The sequence below is a fragment of the Acanthaster planci genome, linkage group LG12 (assembly GCF_054643075.1).
Source record: "Acanthaster planci isolate LZ-2023a linkage group LG12, COTS_SCS, whole genome shotgun sequence".
Lineage (NCBI taxonomy): Eukaryota > Metazoa > Echinodermata > Asteroidea > Valvatida > Acanthasteridae > Acanthaster > Acanthaster planci.
Window position 1 is genome coordinate 15,888,235 of NC_141788.1, and position 16,452 is coordinate 15,904,686.

The window sequence follows — 16,452 nt, forward strand, 5'->3', positions numbered from 1 at the left end:
TTATCTGCATTTTTATCTGTTCTTGCCTATCCCTCGTCATTTCTGAAATTTCTGGTAAATTGTATCGAGTTGTTGGTACATACCACTCGTTCCTTCAGAAATGAGCTTTTAATTGCGAGCTTCGCCCTCAGGTTGATAATGTGAACCTACCTAAAAACAGGTATTTTTTTTATCGAAGTGTTTATTGAAAAAAGAGAGGTGACGTCACGCAGAACCAGGGCCCGGAGGCGCGGTCCGCGGCCAATCAGGTGTCACCGTTACTTGTATCGTTGAAGGTATAGTCTCAACTGGACAAAACAAATAAACCGCACGCAGTCAAAGGAGGGCGGATCGAGCGGAGCGGTGGGCTGTCACTCAACACCGCCGGGTCGCGCGGTTGATATCCCCTCGGTGTAGTACAGTGGTGAGACGCTGGCGTGGCAGGCCCGGCTAGCATTGAGTACTGTATCGCGTGGACGGAACGACCTGTGACTGCCAACACAGTAATGCTGAGGCCGAGCAATGACACACATCACTCACGCACCGGGTTCGGTAAGACTCTAGGTCGTGCCCGCGGTTGAGGCACACGCTATACTCCTGGACTGACCGTGGTACTTCGTAGCATTTCTTTTATTTCTTTTAATGACCAGCGGAAGTTATAAGTGAGAAGCTTTGCTTTCATCGATAGTGTGATTCCGTTTTTGTGTTGGCTCGGAGAGCGTGCGTGTGTGCCATGAATCTGTCTGGAGGATCCATCGAACCGCAGCAGAACTCGGACTTGCCGGCCTCCGCGCACCATCCTCCGACCAGTCTGCACCACCACCATCCGCCCCCCACGCTACTGCTCCGCGCCGAGAAGCCCTACCCGCGGACGCCCAAGTGCGCCCGGTGCCGTAACCATGGCGTGGTGTCGGCGCTCAAGGGCCACAAGCGTTACTGCCGGTGGAGGGACTGCGTGTGCGCCAAATGCACGCTGATCGCCGAGCGCCAGCGAGTCATGGCCGCCCAGGTGGCTCTGCGGAGACAGCAGGCCCAGGAAGAGAACGAGGCCAAGGAGCTGGGGCTGTACTACGAGACGAGCGACGGGGCCATCTACGCCATGAACGGGGTGGCTGTCCAGACGCACAAGCCCTACGATCAGTACCACGGAAGTACCAGCCCAGGTGAGACCCTATTCTAACTTACTCCCTTCAACAAAGAATTACCGGTATCCAATTGTTTAATCTAACGTGTATTGTATCTGGTATATTTCAAAATGAATGATCCGTTAATCATATAAAACACACTTATATTGAATTAATTCAGTTTCGGTTTCATAATGAAAAAGTATCGAGTGCAATGTCAGACCATAACGACCTCTAGTGCACACCACCGCAAAGCGATCTAGAGCCCAGCCACGACAAAGTCCAAACTATAAATTGTAACACGCTTAAAAAAATCGATATCGGTCACCGCCAAGGTCAAACGGTATAGGTTTGCGGTCAACGCTGTACCATTAATGGGTGCTGAGCTCTGGTGACCGTTTTCTCTGCATGTGCAGTCGCAGTTCAGTACTTTTAAACCCAAGTAACCTCCGGGGTGTTTCGGACATGTTTCATCTGTAATACTCGCCCGTATTGGGCTTACGGTCCATAGAAATTTGCCCAAATACGCTTTCCTCGTCAAATATACCAGTGTAAATCCATTATGCGGAATATTTGGAAACATTATCCGTGCACATTTTTTTTCTATACAAAATGATACATCGTCGAATTACACTTATACTGCATGCGTCGATTTAATACGCGCGTGTCAAACTGTCTTCACGTCGACTACTGGTTTCGAGTCACAAGCTTGTCTTAAGGACTCCAGTGCACGACTCCATCTCACCATTGGTATCTCGTATTTCCGTTCAGTTCGTCTGAAGAGCAAGGATTAGAAAATAACGATGAGCCATACTGCCGAGCAACTCGATCACACATTTGGTGTCTGGCAAACTGGCGCGTCGACCCTCAACGACACTGCCACCAGAGACAACTTGACGTCATCACTTTTCCCCCCAAATAACCTCCCGGTAACATGAGCTTTGATAACGAGAACTTAATTGTTTTCAGGTTTTGTCCTGTCGTAATAAGAAAGTCGTGTAGAGTCTCGAAAGCTGGATCTTCGAAGAACTTCACAAAGGAAATGTGTGGCAAGAAATCATCACATTTTATTTCCATTTCCCTTATAAACACTATGAAAGCGTTCAATATCGAACATCAATTCCCCCTCATTTTGAAGAAATCGTTCCATGAATAGATCTCAGTATAAATTATCTACTCTACAGGAAGAACTGTCTTACAGGCAGATCCCCCTGCTCAGATGGGCTCCTAATTTCAATCAGATGGTTAAGAATGATACCGCAATAGACGTATTGAGATTATTGATTGCACACGCGCATTGTTGGATTAAGCGCTTCTCCGTATCGATGATGAAAGCGACCGTGAGTGTCGAACTTCTTGTCCAAACGCTGATACCTCGAAAACATTATTAATCGCCAAAGGTTAGTTCAAAGAGAGGGGATTAAATTGTTGTGACTGCCGTGGAATTCTTCTTGATTCTGTTTTGTAGTGGTGTAGGGATAAAATCCGTTCAAATTGTTGGGTTCTCTTGTGTTTGCACGCACAGTGTATAGCAACATAACAAGGGGACGTGTTCAATCGAATGCATCATTACTGCGGGAATTTTTTTTAAACTCGAGGAGAATATGGAATCGCAAATCTACCACATCAGTGGGAGTTTCCTTTCTGCATTATTATGTTGTGTCATCGACAACCGTGAGAAACAGTTTAGGTTAAAAACAATGTTAAGCAATGATATTCTAAGGGACAGATGATTTTTAAAAAATCACCCCAATTGTTTATTAATTCAAAAAAGCGCCCTAAATTATAAGCAGTCGACGTTTCAGCTGACTTTTTGGCAAAATGTGAGCTCGCTACCGATTCCTAGAGTGGTTATGTTGACTGTAAGTCATCACCTTACGAAAATTACATGTGGCGGTGGTTGGCTCATTGCATTGTGGGACGGCTTGGGTTTAATGTCTATAAAAAGTTTCCAGTTTAGCGTGACCACTGGAGAATTGTGTCGCCTCCCTGTGTTGGTTTTTGGTGGGCTTCCGAGGCAAGGGGTATGACGTTGATGGTGACTTTTCACGTGTGTGTTTGGGTATGGCATCCCTCTTCAACATTCTGCGCCGACTATAACGAGGAGGTTTCCGAGGAGTTTCCAGCAGAGGTCATCGGCTATTCTCGTGGCTTTGTGAATGGCGGCTGTAACAGATTAATGTTATATCCTGGATATGGATTTGGAAAAAGGAAAGTTGGACTGTAATATCATGATCGACCATCAATTTGAAATCACAGCAGTTTCAATTTAAGTGAAATGTCCCTTTTTGTCTGATAGTTTAGACTGTTGATATTTCACATCACGTTAAGCAGCAAAGTTCAGTGACAGTCCCCCAGTTTCCAGAAGACGCTCTTCCTCTAGGCCCTATCCCGTCAACAGTGAGTGCCTCGTGATCTTGTGGACCACCTCAGAACATCAGTGAGAGATTTTTCACGAAATTTGCAAAGTCTGTTCATTTATTTTTACGAGCTACAGTATGCAACCAATCGGTGTAACTCCCAATCCTGGTTGATGTACAACTATAATAATATCGACGTTTCCGTCGGGTCCAAATTTTCACACCTTTTTTTTTTTTAGCGGTCTTTGTGTTTTTTTTCTTCCGCCATAATCAGACCAAAGCTTCAAACAAGAAAAAGTAGCTTGTATTATTTCAAAGGGGAAAATGCACACGGGTATTTTTCAAAAAAAAAGAGAGAACACCTCTTAGTTCTTTTGTGTGGAGTTGTTTCCATGACCTGCTATGACCATCTCGATGTTTCAGGGTCGAGGCCAGTACTTTTCCCCTGCGACGATACCAGTTTGACGAGCTTGAACTTCATATCAAGATGAGAAATTAGACAACACACGCATTAAGTTTCCCCAATATCACCATCATTTCGTATCACCGAAATATTTCAATTCCACTTTCGACGCTCATTACAAGCCTTAATTTTCTGTACATTACCCAATTCAGTCGCGTATTCACACCCCACCCATGACCCCGGCAAAAATGTCAGTATCCGAAAATGAACGACTTCATAAGGTTATTGCAGGGCAAGGCGCGAGGGGGGTGGTTCAGAAGACGGTTTGCCTGATACCGGTATCTGTTTTCCTCAAAATGGCGATAAGGGCAATTATAGTTCCATCAAACTGTGTCGTGGAAACACGGGAATAAAAATTACAAGAGGATAAGGTATTTCTGACAGCAGTAAAAGACGAAGCTGAGAACTTTCGTGAACGATGAGGTGGATTTTTTTTTTTTTTTTGCATTTTGAATTTTATTTGTCGACTTATACATATTCAGTGCAACAATTGTGAACCGCTTCCCCTTGGTGCTCTTCTGAAAATAAAGCAACAATAGTTGCCGGTAATAGATAATACTTACGATGGTCAGTAATACTTACGATCGATGGTCAGTAATCTTTTTCAAAGCATTTAGAAGATCAAAAATGGTTACAGCAGAGTAGAGCCACCGTTGATGGGCTGACAAAAGTCTTTCTATCTTTCATTTCCTTCAAGCAACAGCGCTTGTCACGTTTAGAAATCATTGATTCATCAGTAGAATGAAAAATAGAAATGAATGGAGTACATAATCAAAAGCGATTGAATTTGAAACATTTTTTACACTCTCTCTTTTCCTTCCCCATATTTAAGTTTAATACACGGAGATCTTTTGAGATCGGAGATCATGGAGTTTTTGTTTTCAAGTGTGTACTGTATTGTTTTGAGACTGGCGTGTGACCTGAGCATACCATATACAACTTGTGGACACAAGTCATGTTTACTGTGTTTATAAATTATTTCATTTTTTATGTGGCACTGGTGAATAGCACACAACTTCAAAGCTCGACCCCTCCTTGCGACGCTGTCGCACGCAGGGCAGTTGACAACTTGATCAGGAAAGCGATTCTCTCTTGTCCCGAAATTGGAATCGGAAGTTTTTAGCAGGCGTACATGGTCTACAAACTCCGCTCGTCCAGGCTGCCGGGAACTCCGGGGTCTTCGGGTTGTTCTGGCCTCCCACTGAAATTTCAGCCTGGATAGGTGAATGTTGGGCTCTTTGCAACCTCACAGCTATTTGCTTCGACTTGCAGTTTCCGCCAAGGGAAAGCTGCAGGCAAACATATTGAAGTTTGTTTTACTTTTGTCCAATCGGGATCGCCACGATGGTGGCAAAATTTCCCGCTTGTCTTCTACATGTCAGTACACCTCTCGTCTCCATTGTTTGAACCCAACCAAGACGGACTAAGATGCAGAGTCTCCGTAACTATGTTGTTGTTTGGAGTAATCATACTGGTGAAGAGTAGTTTTTTAAGCAAAAGTATAGCTGTATTTTACTGAGGAGTAGCCATGGCTTTCATCATAGAAACACCTTTACGTAATAAGTTGACAATTCAATAATCATAAATCTTTCAAAAAGAACGTGTTTTGATTTGAAATACTGTCGGTACTTCATTAAAAGCATCGAATTACGAAGCTCAAATGTAAATGAAAACGGAGGAGATTCTAAATTTGATTGTTAATTAGATTTGTTTGCAACGCTGGTGGGACGTTATCGGCGCGGGAGTTTTTCCCTTCGCGTCAAGAACTGAGCTGTGCGTGGCGACGTCTGTCATTACCTCGTCAGTTTTTAAACAAAACTGCATAGATAAAACTCGTACCGGATTCCTGCTGCAAGATCACTTTCTTGTGCCTAAAAGAAAGAGCGATGGAGTTAATTTGCTTTGTTTGTTAGTTTTTTGGATCGACAAAATATGGAGGCTGGAACTGTAGATAAAATATCTCTGTTGTTTCATTGTAAAGGAAAACCGAAGCGGAAGCCGAAAAATACCCATTAGGAACCAACTTAAAGGGGCTTGGGAATAACTAGAAAGACAGCATGTAGTTCGCAACAGAGCAGTTGCCAATCATGAAAATAATGGAAGTTTTCTTATAACAAACGTTTGAGGTCAGCGGGGTATACGCTTGGTGGGAGAATAGTGGGGATGCCCATTCATGTAAGCCAACAGTCTTGGGTTCCTGTTTCTTACCTCGATCAACCTTGGACTTGAGTCTATCTCGGGTTTCTTCGGCTGTATGCGTTTAGGGTCGATTTCCTATACTGTGTAATCAAGGGGTTTGCCAACGTGATCAAATCATATCAAAAATAATGAGATGTTAATCTTGAATAAGTTGGCATTTGCTATATATTGTAGGGATGAGTGAGACGTCGATAGGGTCGTAGTTTCATCATTCTTATTGGGATGTTTACCACACAATCGCCTCAGCAATCTCGTTTCCTTCATATCTTGCCGAACCGACACACGGTGACCTGTCCGATACAGAGGGGGTCCGCAGCGATCATTCGGGTGGGGAGTAAAGGTGCTTTTCCTTCCCGAAGTTGCTACAGTACTGCCCATTGGCCCGTGAAGATTGCCCCGTCCATTCATTCCCCGTAGACGGGGCGAAAAAAGTAATTAATGAGCCGGCCTGATCCGCTGCCTTATTGCACCCAAGAGACCAAAATCCTCCTCGCTAATAATCGAGATTAGATTGTGTCGGTGTTCCGTCAATAACAAGAATTACAGTCGCAAATCACAGTTGTTTTCTCAAGCCACATACGGCTCCCTTTGTTGGGCGAGCTAACACCTGGATTCTACTGCACAAAACAAAGGTATTCTTCTTTTTTCCTCTCCGGAACTATAGGGTCTGGAACAGAGGCTAAAATACCGTGCGGTGGAGGCAACGTCCTCGCCAGGGTAACAAACCGAGGATCATCCCTCGGTGATAATCACCGGCGATTGTGCGCCGTCATGGGATTACATCGGGCCCGTTGTGGCCCTCCCCGTCTGGCCCCCGCAACAAAACTCCTCTCGTGCGGTCCAGTAAATTAGGTTCCCTTTGTGCGGTTTTTTCTTTCTTTCCTCTCCCCTGGCCTGACAAAGTATCATGATCAGATGATCGGTTTGTTGGGATAACAATCTCCTTGTAACGGATATGATGGGCATCATTCCCTTTTGTGGCATTTATTTGGTCCAGTTTGAGATGTTGGGCTTATTGTCGAAACGTGTTTTTCTTTTGATCCTTTTTACATCGAGTAACTGCATTTATGGCATTTATATAGTGCTATTCTGGGTCACGGGGTCATGATTGTTAATACCAATTCGCGAATGGTACCACCTTTCTTCACTTTATTTCGTACAGACGTCACAAACCTCTGTCTGCAAATTAAATCATATAGGCCTAAAGGTATACGACTAATGTGTTTCCACGTTTTCTCCAACACAGTCCGACACAGCAAAAATTGTTTTCAACATTAAACACTTTTCTAAACTAAGTATGTTTAGAGTTGAACAATGATGCATTTTGGACTGGATGCGTAAAGTTTCATGTCTACAAGTTAACCAAGCAACAACAATATTGTGTTTGATTTATCAGGATGTATGGATATGTTCGTAATGTACTTTACTCATTCCTTAAACTACTGTTTAAAATCAAAACCTTTCCTTGCTCAAAATATCTTAGACCACCCGTAACTCATTTCTTAAACTAAGCAAAGGCTAAAGTTTGCAGAAAAAATTCATGCCAAATTTCGGCGTCAGGGACGGTACTCGCATGACAGGTAAAATACTGAAGTTATCAAGTTGTCTTCCACGCCGTGCCAAAATTTGTTGCCTTTTCCAGTGCTTGAGTCTGAGGTTTTTTCAGTCTCATGTCACATTTTTTTTGGCACTCGCATCAAGAAACATTCCACTCAATCGTTTAGTGACCCGCCTCGCGATTCGATGCCGCTGCCGTATACACAATAACCCTCTGTAACAATATCCCGATCCAATACAATGCCCGTCGCAGGTATCGTCCCTAAAAGTGCTTACATTGCCGCCGCCTTGTTAAACTGTTATCATGTAACAATTAAAAACAAGTCTGACGATGGAAATATCAACAGGCCCGTGAGCAAGGCGAACCGGAGACGGCGCTGTTTGGCCAGACAATGTCCGACGGGACGAGCCGTGTTTGCTAACCCGCCTGCGCCTCGCTCGCCGGCGCTCGCGCGGCGCCCTCCGCGGCCGAGTGTACTCGTCTTCCTTCGCGCTAGCCTCGCGCACTTCCGGCGCTCTTTCGCCGACCGCGCGAAATTTCACCAGAAACAAACACTTACTCGGTAAAACAATCTAGAAAATCACACTGTGCCTCACCCTGAGAAGCTAGTGAAAAGTATTTAAAGAAAAAAAAGAGGGGGCGAGCGAGGAACGGGATAATTTATAGCAAGATAGAAGGTTGAGCACCTCCCACAAGCCACGAAGGTTGATTCGGTTTGTGGCCGGGTTATTGCGCGTGCCACGACACTACGACAGTCTGTGAGTGCCCAGTAGGCCCAGACGTTTTCTCAACAGAAGTGCTATTCCGGCTCGTTAGCTCGCCGTCCAAAACGGGCACTGGGTGCGAGAGAGGCCTGCGGCAAACTGATGTTCTGATCGAGTCATGAAAGAAGGGAAGGACGAGGGATGATAGCGGAGACAGAGGTAAGAAGGTGTAACCAGAGCACTTATGAGGTGTAGTGAAATCGCTGGAGGGACTCTTGCTTCTCACTACGCTGTGTGCAGCTAAGGTAGAGTTGGCGAAGATCGACCGGCTCGGTGGGACCATTCATGGACATGTAGTAACACGCCATAGGCGTGAGGCTTGCCTGCTCACACAGCCTGAGCAGACGACTCCCGACGTGTCCGCCCAGACTCTCGCGATCTTTAATATGCATATTGCCGCGCGGAGGGGTTACCAGGGAAAATGGCAACAAATTCAATCAGGCTCGTCCGTGTCTCTAAAACAATTAATTTACGGTATCGCTTCAACTGTCGCCGGCTCCCGAGGCGATGATGCTGCCGTGGCCCTGGGTCATCAATGTCCCATTATTGCAGCCGCTGCCTCGTCTCGCTTCTTCGCTCGCCCGTCACGCGCAATTTGCGGAAATTGTTTTACCTCGGAAGTTGGGCGTTGGTGATGATCGGCGAATAAACGTTGTTATCCAACGTGCCGTTTCTCTTGTAACTCGACGGGGCATCGTCCGTTTTTTCGTGACTGGTTTGGCGGGAAACGGCAGATCGGTGAAATATACAATTTTGGCTAGCAGCTTCTGTTATCTGGTGGCTCTTGTTGCTTCGTGCGACTGACTTGTGTGTCCAAGTTAAAGATTGTTTTGTGATCTTGGGAATTCTTGGTGAGCACGTTCTAGCAAATGACTGCGAAGAATGTCTTTGGGGCTTAGTTATTGGCATTTACCGACCAACCAGCACCGTTGCCTTGAAGTTTTATTCATTGAAAAAGACAGATTTTTGTACTTTTGAAACATAACCAAAAGTTTGTACTTTAAACTTTAAATTCAGATTTAATCTGCTTTAGGTTTATCTCTAAATATTGTTGTGGATTTTTTCATTTTTACCTTTAACTTGATCAAAAATAAATTACCCTATATTAGGCAAAACGTGGCAGCTCCTTTTTTACCCTTTTGTGTCGGCGTCGTTTTCTAGTTTACTCAGCTAGTAAAAGCTTCCTACCGCCGAACGATATAGTAGCGGTAATTGTACTTATCAAAATATAAAAATATCCACAGACGTGTACCGAAGTTAGTTAAAAGGTCAGTACTTCGAAACTGGAGGTGAAAATACATCAACAGTGAACGATGTTTACTTTTATAGTACTTCTGGCCTGTAAAATCTGCATTTGGTAGTCATCCATTCCATATACAAGAAAACTGGTACTGTATGAAACGGGAACCAAGGAATTCCTTGCCCTCTTTTGCATGGAGACGCCGTAAAGTCCCTTGTGAAGAGTGGGGAAATCTCTTGGGATTACTGTAGTTTTTAGGTTTACGGCATGTTTGTTTTTATTGTTCCTTGATTTCTTTGTTGTTACATCGGACCTGCTTAGTTCTTTGAAAGGTCTCTTTTTAGGGTGTACGTCAATGAACCCGGCTTTCTGAAAATCAAAAGATTGACCTTTAACAAGTATCAGTAGACATTTTCATTTTCAAACTGGAAACAAGTAACTTCAGTTGGCCCAAGAATATCCAAAGAATGGGCCCGTTGATCCAATGATCTTACTCGACGCTTAGCCTTGATTATGAAGACATGCATGCTGGTGATAGTTCGTATATGCCTGCAGCCAAGTGTGTTGGTCTGTGCTCGCTCAATGTTATTGGCTTTCTTTTGTTTCCAATGAACTGGAAACAAAAGATATGTCGCCGCTGTACCGAACTTTGGACTGGTGCACATAATACATGCACATGAACAAGCCGCATGGTCCCACGACAGTGTACTTTTAAACACAATCACCATTGATCGTGGTCTGCAAACGCCGGCTTTTTTCTGGTTGACCCTTTATTCTGCGAAAAAAAATTCCTAAATCGTGTACCCCTCCCCAGCCCTCAGAAAACCGGCCAGTCCCATACATTTGCCGACTCACTCAAGCGCACACGCCAAGCGCCCTAGTCTGGGGGAAATAACACTCTTGAAAAACGGAGTGAAAAAGGTGCTAAATTCGTCCAGGGGCAAAAACTCTTGATTTCGCAGGTGCGGTGTACTTTCCCCCTTTCTGTACACACATATATATAATATATAATACATGTACGCCGTCTGACCGGCTCACAACTCTACACGCCCTCCAGCACCTTAAGTGGTTACAAAAAGTACGCCTGAACCTCCATATACAAGAATGTTATTTTTTTTATCATGATCATTATTATTTTCATTTTTTTCTTGGCTGGCACTCTCTTTTTTGACCGCGAAATTGGCATCCGTGATATTATAAGCGCGCCCCTGTGCATCTACCACCACGAGGGGAAATTGTTATTAATTACTTTGAAGCTGCCAAGTTGAGCGTGATGGTGGAGTGCGGCAACTCGCGCCCTCAAAAAACACCAACTTTTAGCGGATCAATTAAGCGAAGCGAGGCGGACGAGAAACCGCTCCAAGGTATTATGATCCCAACCCTCCAGTCGCCGTTCCTACTTCAAATTAAAACTGTTTTCTTATTTTTCTATATTTGGGTCCTTTTTTTTAGATACAGCCAACCATTTTTTGGGGGGGGTTTGCTTAAACAAAAAGGAAAAGGAGAAAGAATATTTGGGAACAGGAAATTTTTTCATTATTTTTCTTTTGTTGTTAAGCTGGTTAATGATTTTTTCTGGGGAAGTATGCGTTTTGAGAGTTGTGTTTTCTTTTGGGGGCTAGAAATAACAGCTTATTGCTTGGTGGGATGGCACAGGTGCGACGAGAATAGGGGGAGAGTTGTAAAACAGCAGATTAAGGGATTAATGCTCGCGATGGTGGAGGACTTAGGGATTGCCGTCATGTGGAAAGACAAACACGCGGTGAGGCAGTTAGTCAGTCAGTTGGACCGATCGCAGTCTTGGCCTGTCTCAACCCGTTGAAAATAATCTGCTGCTTTTGAAATTGAGTTTTGCGAGACGGTAGGGTCCTATCCTGAAGAAACAGTTGCTGTGCATTCCGGGTTTTAGTTTTACATTGACGAGGGACTTCTGAATTGTGGACAGTGTTCTTTTCAGAAAGATGCCACTTTGTAAACAGAGCTGTATCCGGTGTGTTTGGCAAGGGGTAGAGTATACATGAGGGAATATCAAAAACAATGGAATCAAATACTTCTTCGAGATCTTGATCAAATTTTGATTTGTGAATTCTTTGTCAATTTTCAAAATGTAGTTTTGAATTTTTAGGAGTTTATTACAGGTCAGCATAGATGTCTGTTCCTCATGTGTCGGGCATGGCAATTTCTGAATAAATTCTGCAATTTTTAGTTCGATGTAACTTTTAATTTGCACTGCCCTCTTGTTTGCAGAAGAGCAGAGGGCTACAGTATGGCTGCCTCGCATTTTCGATTGAAAAAAAAATTGAAATAACAGAAAAGTAAACAAATTAGAAATACGTGTGATTGAAGCATCGATTTGGGGCGTCCCTTCGAGATGGCAATCATTTGGCAGATAACATTGAGCAACTCCATGTACATGCAAGCGGCACAGCCATGACGCCACCAAAATAACTCAGCGTGCAAAGCAAGTGATACACACGCAGCTAATGATCCCAAGATTATTGAACAAGGTTGCGAGAAACCAATTTACATAAAAAAGACCTGGATCCTTTTGAGTGCAATGTGGTTCTTGTCAGGGTCCCTGGGGGAACTGAGGACACACATTTGGTGACAAGGTGTGTCTCTCGGGGTGCTCAGGCGACGTGGGGTCGACTAGAGTCCTTCACTTCTCCCTCGACGACTCCCCGGTAAACTGATCGAGAGATCCTGCTACTCAGCTGGGGTTTAATGTAACCAAGGATCGGGATTTCTGCCCCCTGAGCTGCATTATATACCTCTCTTATTACATACTGCTCCTGCCATATCCTGTGCAAGGCCTGTTGCTGTATTTCGACGGTAAATTTATTACATGTGTAGCACTCTGGAAAGAAAATGGACCCTCGTTTCTCAAGAAATTTGATATTTTCCCATACTGCATCTATACATTTCAAAAATACTCTTTCCTGGAATCGTGGTCATAATCGTTGTAAACAGACAAACAAACAATCTCTGTAAACAGTGCAAATACAAAAAAAGGATATGGCTTTAAAGTGCCTACTTGCTGCAGCGACATGAAAATTGCGTTGTAGACCTGTTGCCAGGCCTTTGAATTACTTCCCATCATTTTGCAACCAATGTTCTTACCGTGTTCTGTGTACTTAACAACATTAACAATACTATCAAACCATGTGAATTATTCAAAGATTTAGAATACAGAGAAGATCTGTAGGCCTACATGAAAAAAAAAATGATTTCCGTTCTAGAAGCCGGAAGTCTGACGACTTTGGCCTAGTTTGTTCGGAATACATGTAATTCGGGCGGGTTGCACGCAAGAACAGCTTTAAAATATACATGGGACGTCACAACTTGGGTTATCGGACCACTGCTGCGCATCAAGATAACCCTGACTTCCAAAGACCGCCCCATACATTACCTATATTTTTTCTTACAACCAGTTGCAACCATTTAAAAGCACATTGCCAAATTCACGGAGCATGATCAAAACGGACAAACGGGCACCCAGTCAACAAACAAAAACACGGCAGACAAATAGGCTTTGTTTTCTAACAAAAAGTGATGGACAGACAGACCCATCTTGCGGATAATCTGGTGTCGGAACAGTGTTTGCGAGTGAGTAATAACGTGAAACAAGCACGCCCATTTCCCAAGGGTGTCGTCAGTGAAAAACACCTTCCCATTCTCCTGTTGTGAAATTATTTACCAGATTTCTCTTTCCCCCCCCCCCACTCCCTTCCCTCTTCAAGCTGGAGTTGCCTTTCCGCGCTGTTTGGCCCATCAATCGGCCAACAATACCCGGGATAGAAAGCGGAGTAAAAAGTGCAATTTCGGGGCAGCGAGACACAGTAATGCGTGGCAATTAGTCCTCGTCTCACTACCCCTAGTCTCGAAAGCCACGGTCAAGTCATGTGAACACTGAATGCTGACGATTCTTTTTAGCCGCTCTGTACGTGTGCGTGGATAAGTCTATAACAAGGTCTTCTGTCGATCTGAGCCGAAAAGGGCAGCTCCGACAAAAAGAGCAGAAATATATATATATATAAAAAGAAGATATCTTCTCAAAGAAAACACAAGAAAGTGTTAAATAAACCAGCCCCTTTTCAAGTCTGTGTGGCAAGTGCGAACCCTCAATTAGGTTTTCCGGGGTGGCGCGTCCGCGCAAAAGTTGTGCAGCCAGGCGAGCGGGGTCCCCGGCGTACCCCCCTGGCTGACACCCTGCACTTTTGATCCGCGGCTAAATCGATCCTCGACCGGCAGCGCACGGTGGTGCGTTCAATTGACGAGCTCCTTGTCTCTTTCTTCCCCTCCACACATCCTTATACCATATAAACCTGAGTTCAAATGCCTTTTTTTCCATGGTATTTTTTTTTTACAGTTGCCTAGTGTTCTCCCCTCCTCCCCCCGCACACACACTTATGCATGCATGTACTGCGGTACCCTCTGCATGACATGCAAAGCTGGAAACGCAAGCAGCAGAAAACGCACTGAAGCCGGCTGCAGGTGAAATAACAAGGGCTTAATCACCCATCCAATGTTCGTGTAACTGACACGGCCAGCCTGCCGCGTCTTCTAATAGGAGGTAACAGCCAGTTTGCTGAAACTCTTACCCGGAGTTGCTGGGCCACCCTTGCGATGGGTGCTCCTTTCTCCTGCTTTATGGCTCCACTTTGTAACTTCTTTCCCACCGGTCGTACTTTCCCTTTTGTTTTTATCTCACTCTTTTCTGGAGACACCCGAGACGCGTCGCGTCGCCTCGCGCTTCTACGATTCGTCTATGATTGTCCAGCTACATTCTGCTGAGCCTGAGTACTCCCTACTCTTCTTATGCAATTGGCGATCTCCGAAGAACCCTGTGGTTTAATTTCTTTGTGTGTAAATGTGTGTTCAAATACGCGGAAATCGAAATCATTTGGTCGCTAACTTTTCTTCAGAAAGAAGTAAAAAGTCGATTAATTTCCCTCTGTTCTAATACATCATATATTCATTGCAAACCAACCAACAAACAAAAAACCGCGCGTTTAACATCCCCAGAACCTATGTACCAACCACTAACCCTAATTTAGTCCTATATACTACGTACTCAAGGTGCTTTTATGAATCTGCTTATTATCTTTGGATATTTACTGTCTTTAATATACTTTTCTTTGGTGATTTTGTTGTTATAGTCCATGGCAGAGAGCTAAGTTTTCAAAAACAGATATTTAGAATGAGCCACTTTGTGGTCCAGGGGTGTCAGGTTGGTGTAGAGGCTCTGCCCTCGCCTTCCACCTCTGGGACCCAGGGTTCGAATGCCACCTAGTTCAGCATGTGGATTGAGTTGTCAGTCCGTGTCTGACTCTCTAGGTTTTCCCTGGAATGTTCATTTTGGGTTTTCCTCCAACTTCTAAAACTGAACCTTTCCTCATTGTCTTCTTATTATCACTTCATCCTGTAATTGGCGCTAAATGTGCTGTTGGAAGAACAGATGTAGGGTAATTTTTTCCAGAAATTGGGGGTCCAAAAGTGCGACAATTTTGTGTCCCTTTACATCTGACCTTTGTTATTTGACATGGAAATATCGCCGGAATTGATTTCAAACTGTTACTGTGTGTTTGGCAGGTAATTAATTAATTAATTCATCACTCTTGGAAATTAGAAAATGTGTTCCGAACTTACAAAATCCTGATGTGACAGGGCCACGAAAAAATAAACCCCTAATTTCTTGAATTACCCATAAATAAATTTGAACGGAAAATAACTGAACACTGTCTCCGTGGTAGAAGTACCGCCCTTATTTGTCAGGATTATTCGTCAGGATTTGTCATGGGGATTTTAAGCGTTTAAAGATTGGGGGGGGTGACCAAAATATGGTACATTAAAAATGAAATGTTAGGTAGTTTTCGTACATTTAGAGGAGTAGAAAGTTGCACAAACTATGCTCCAAAATAAGATTGCACCTTGTGGGCGTTTTAAGGCGTACGTAGGCAAAACTTTGCGTCACTGCCTTTCTCGAGACATACCTGATTTTGCCTTTTCCATTTTCCATCGCATCAACTGTAATTAGACGCGCACTGCACGCTTCACACAACGGGGCAGTTAAGTCCTCCTCCAATTCCGCGCATATAATTGATGGCGGCTGGAATCTGCGTTAACTCGGAAAAGCATTACGGTTTCATTTTCGGCTTTCGATTCGCTGACAGCGATGTGGCAAGGAGACTGTCTGAAAAAAAATGAAGGGAAAAAAGGTAGGAGGGGGAATTACCAATGTCTCAGCGACCATAACCCCTTCTTTTTTCCAGTCAAGAGGGGAGAAAAGTCCGCTTGGTGTGCACTCTGGTCTAGCTAACCGGTATTTTAATAAGCTCCGCTGATCGGGGCACAGGGGGCAAGGTACTATTGAAACGCGTACAGCGGACCTAACAAGGAGTGCGCGGTTGGCCGAGGGAAAATGATGCAAAATGTTTTGCAACTGTCTGGCTTCGGAGCACTAGTTCGATTTGGCTGTGTAATGTGTGTGTCGAATCGATGCGGCCGGCCTAACGCCACTTCAATTCGTCCCCCCGGCCGGACGCGCGCCCCTGGGAGGTGAGGGTACTTTTCCCTACTGTTGCGCCAACACGTGGGCTTGTATGGGGGGCTTAACGATGTTAGGCACCGCATCACCCGCGTTACGAAGAGCCAAGGTAATAAACCAGACTGGGGAAATTGCTCACCGGGCCATTCCCTCACCTTCCCAACAATTCTATCACGTGACAAGCGTAAACAGGTTTCTCGCACCACCCGCGCAAAAAT

General features: G+C 44.4%; 1 protein-coding gene across 1 annotated transcript in view; it reads left to right on the forward strand.

The window, feature by feature from the left end:
• Nucleotides 1-264: 264 nt before the first annotated feature.
• The window catches only part of dmrta2 (DMRT like family A2), a 32,351-nt gene continuing 16,163 nt past the window's right edge, over nt 265-16,452 (forward strand). Inside the window, exon 1 of the mRNA XM_022233570.2 lies at nt 265-1,142. Coding sequence (XP_022089262.1) covers nt 713-1,142 — 430 coding nt within the window. The 5' untranslated portion in view covers nt 265-712. The remainder of the gene's footprint in view (nt 1,143-16,452) is intronic.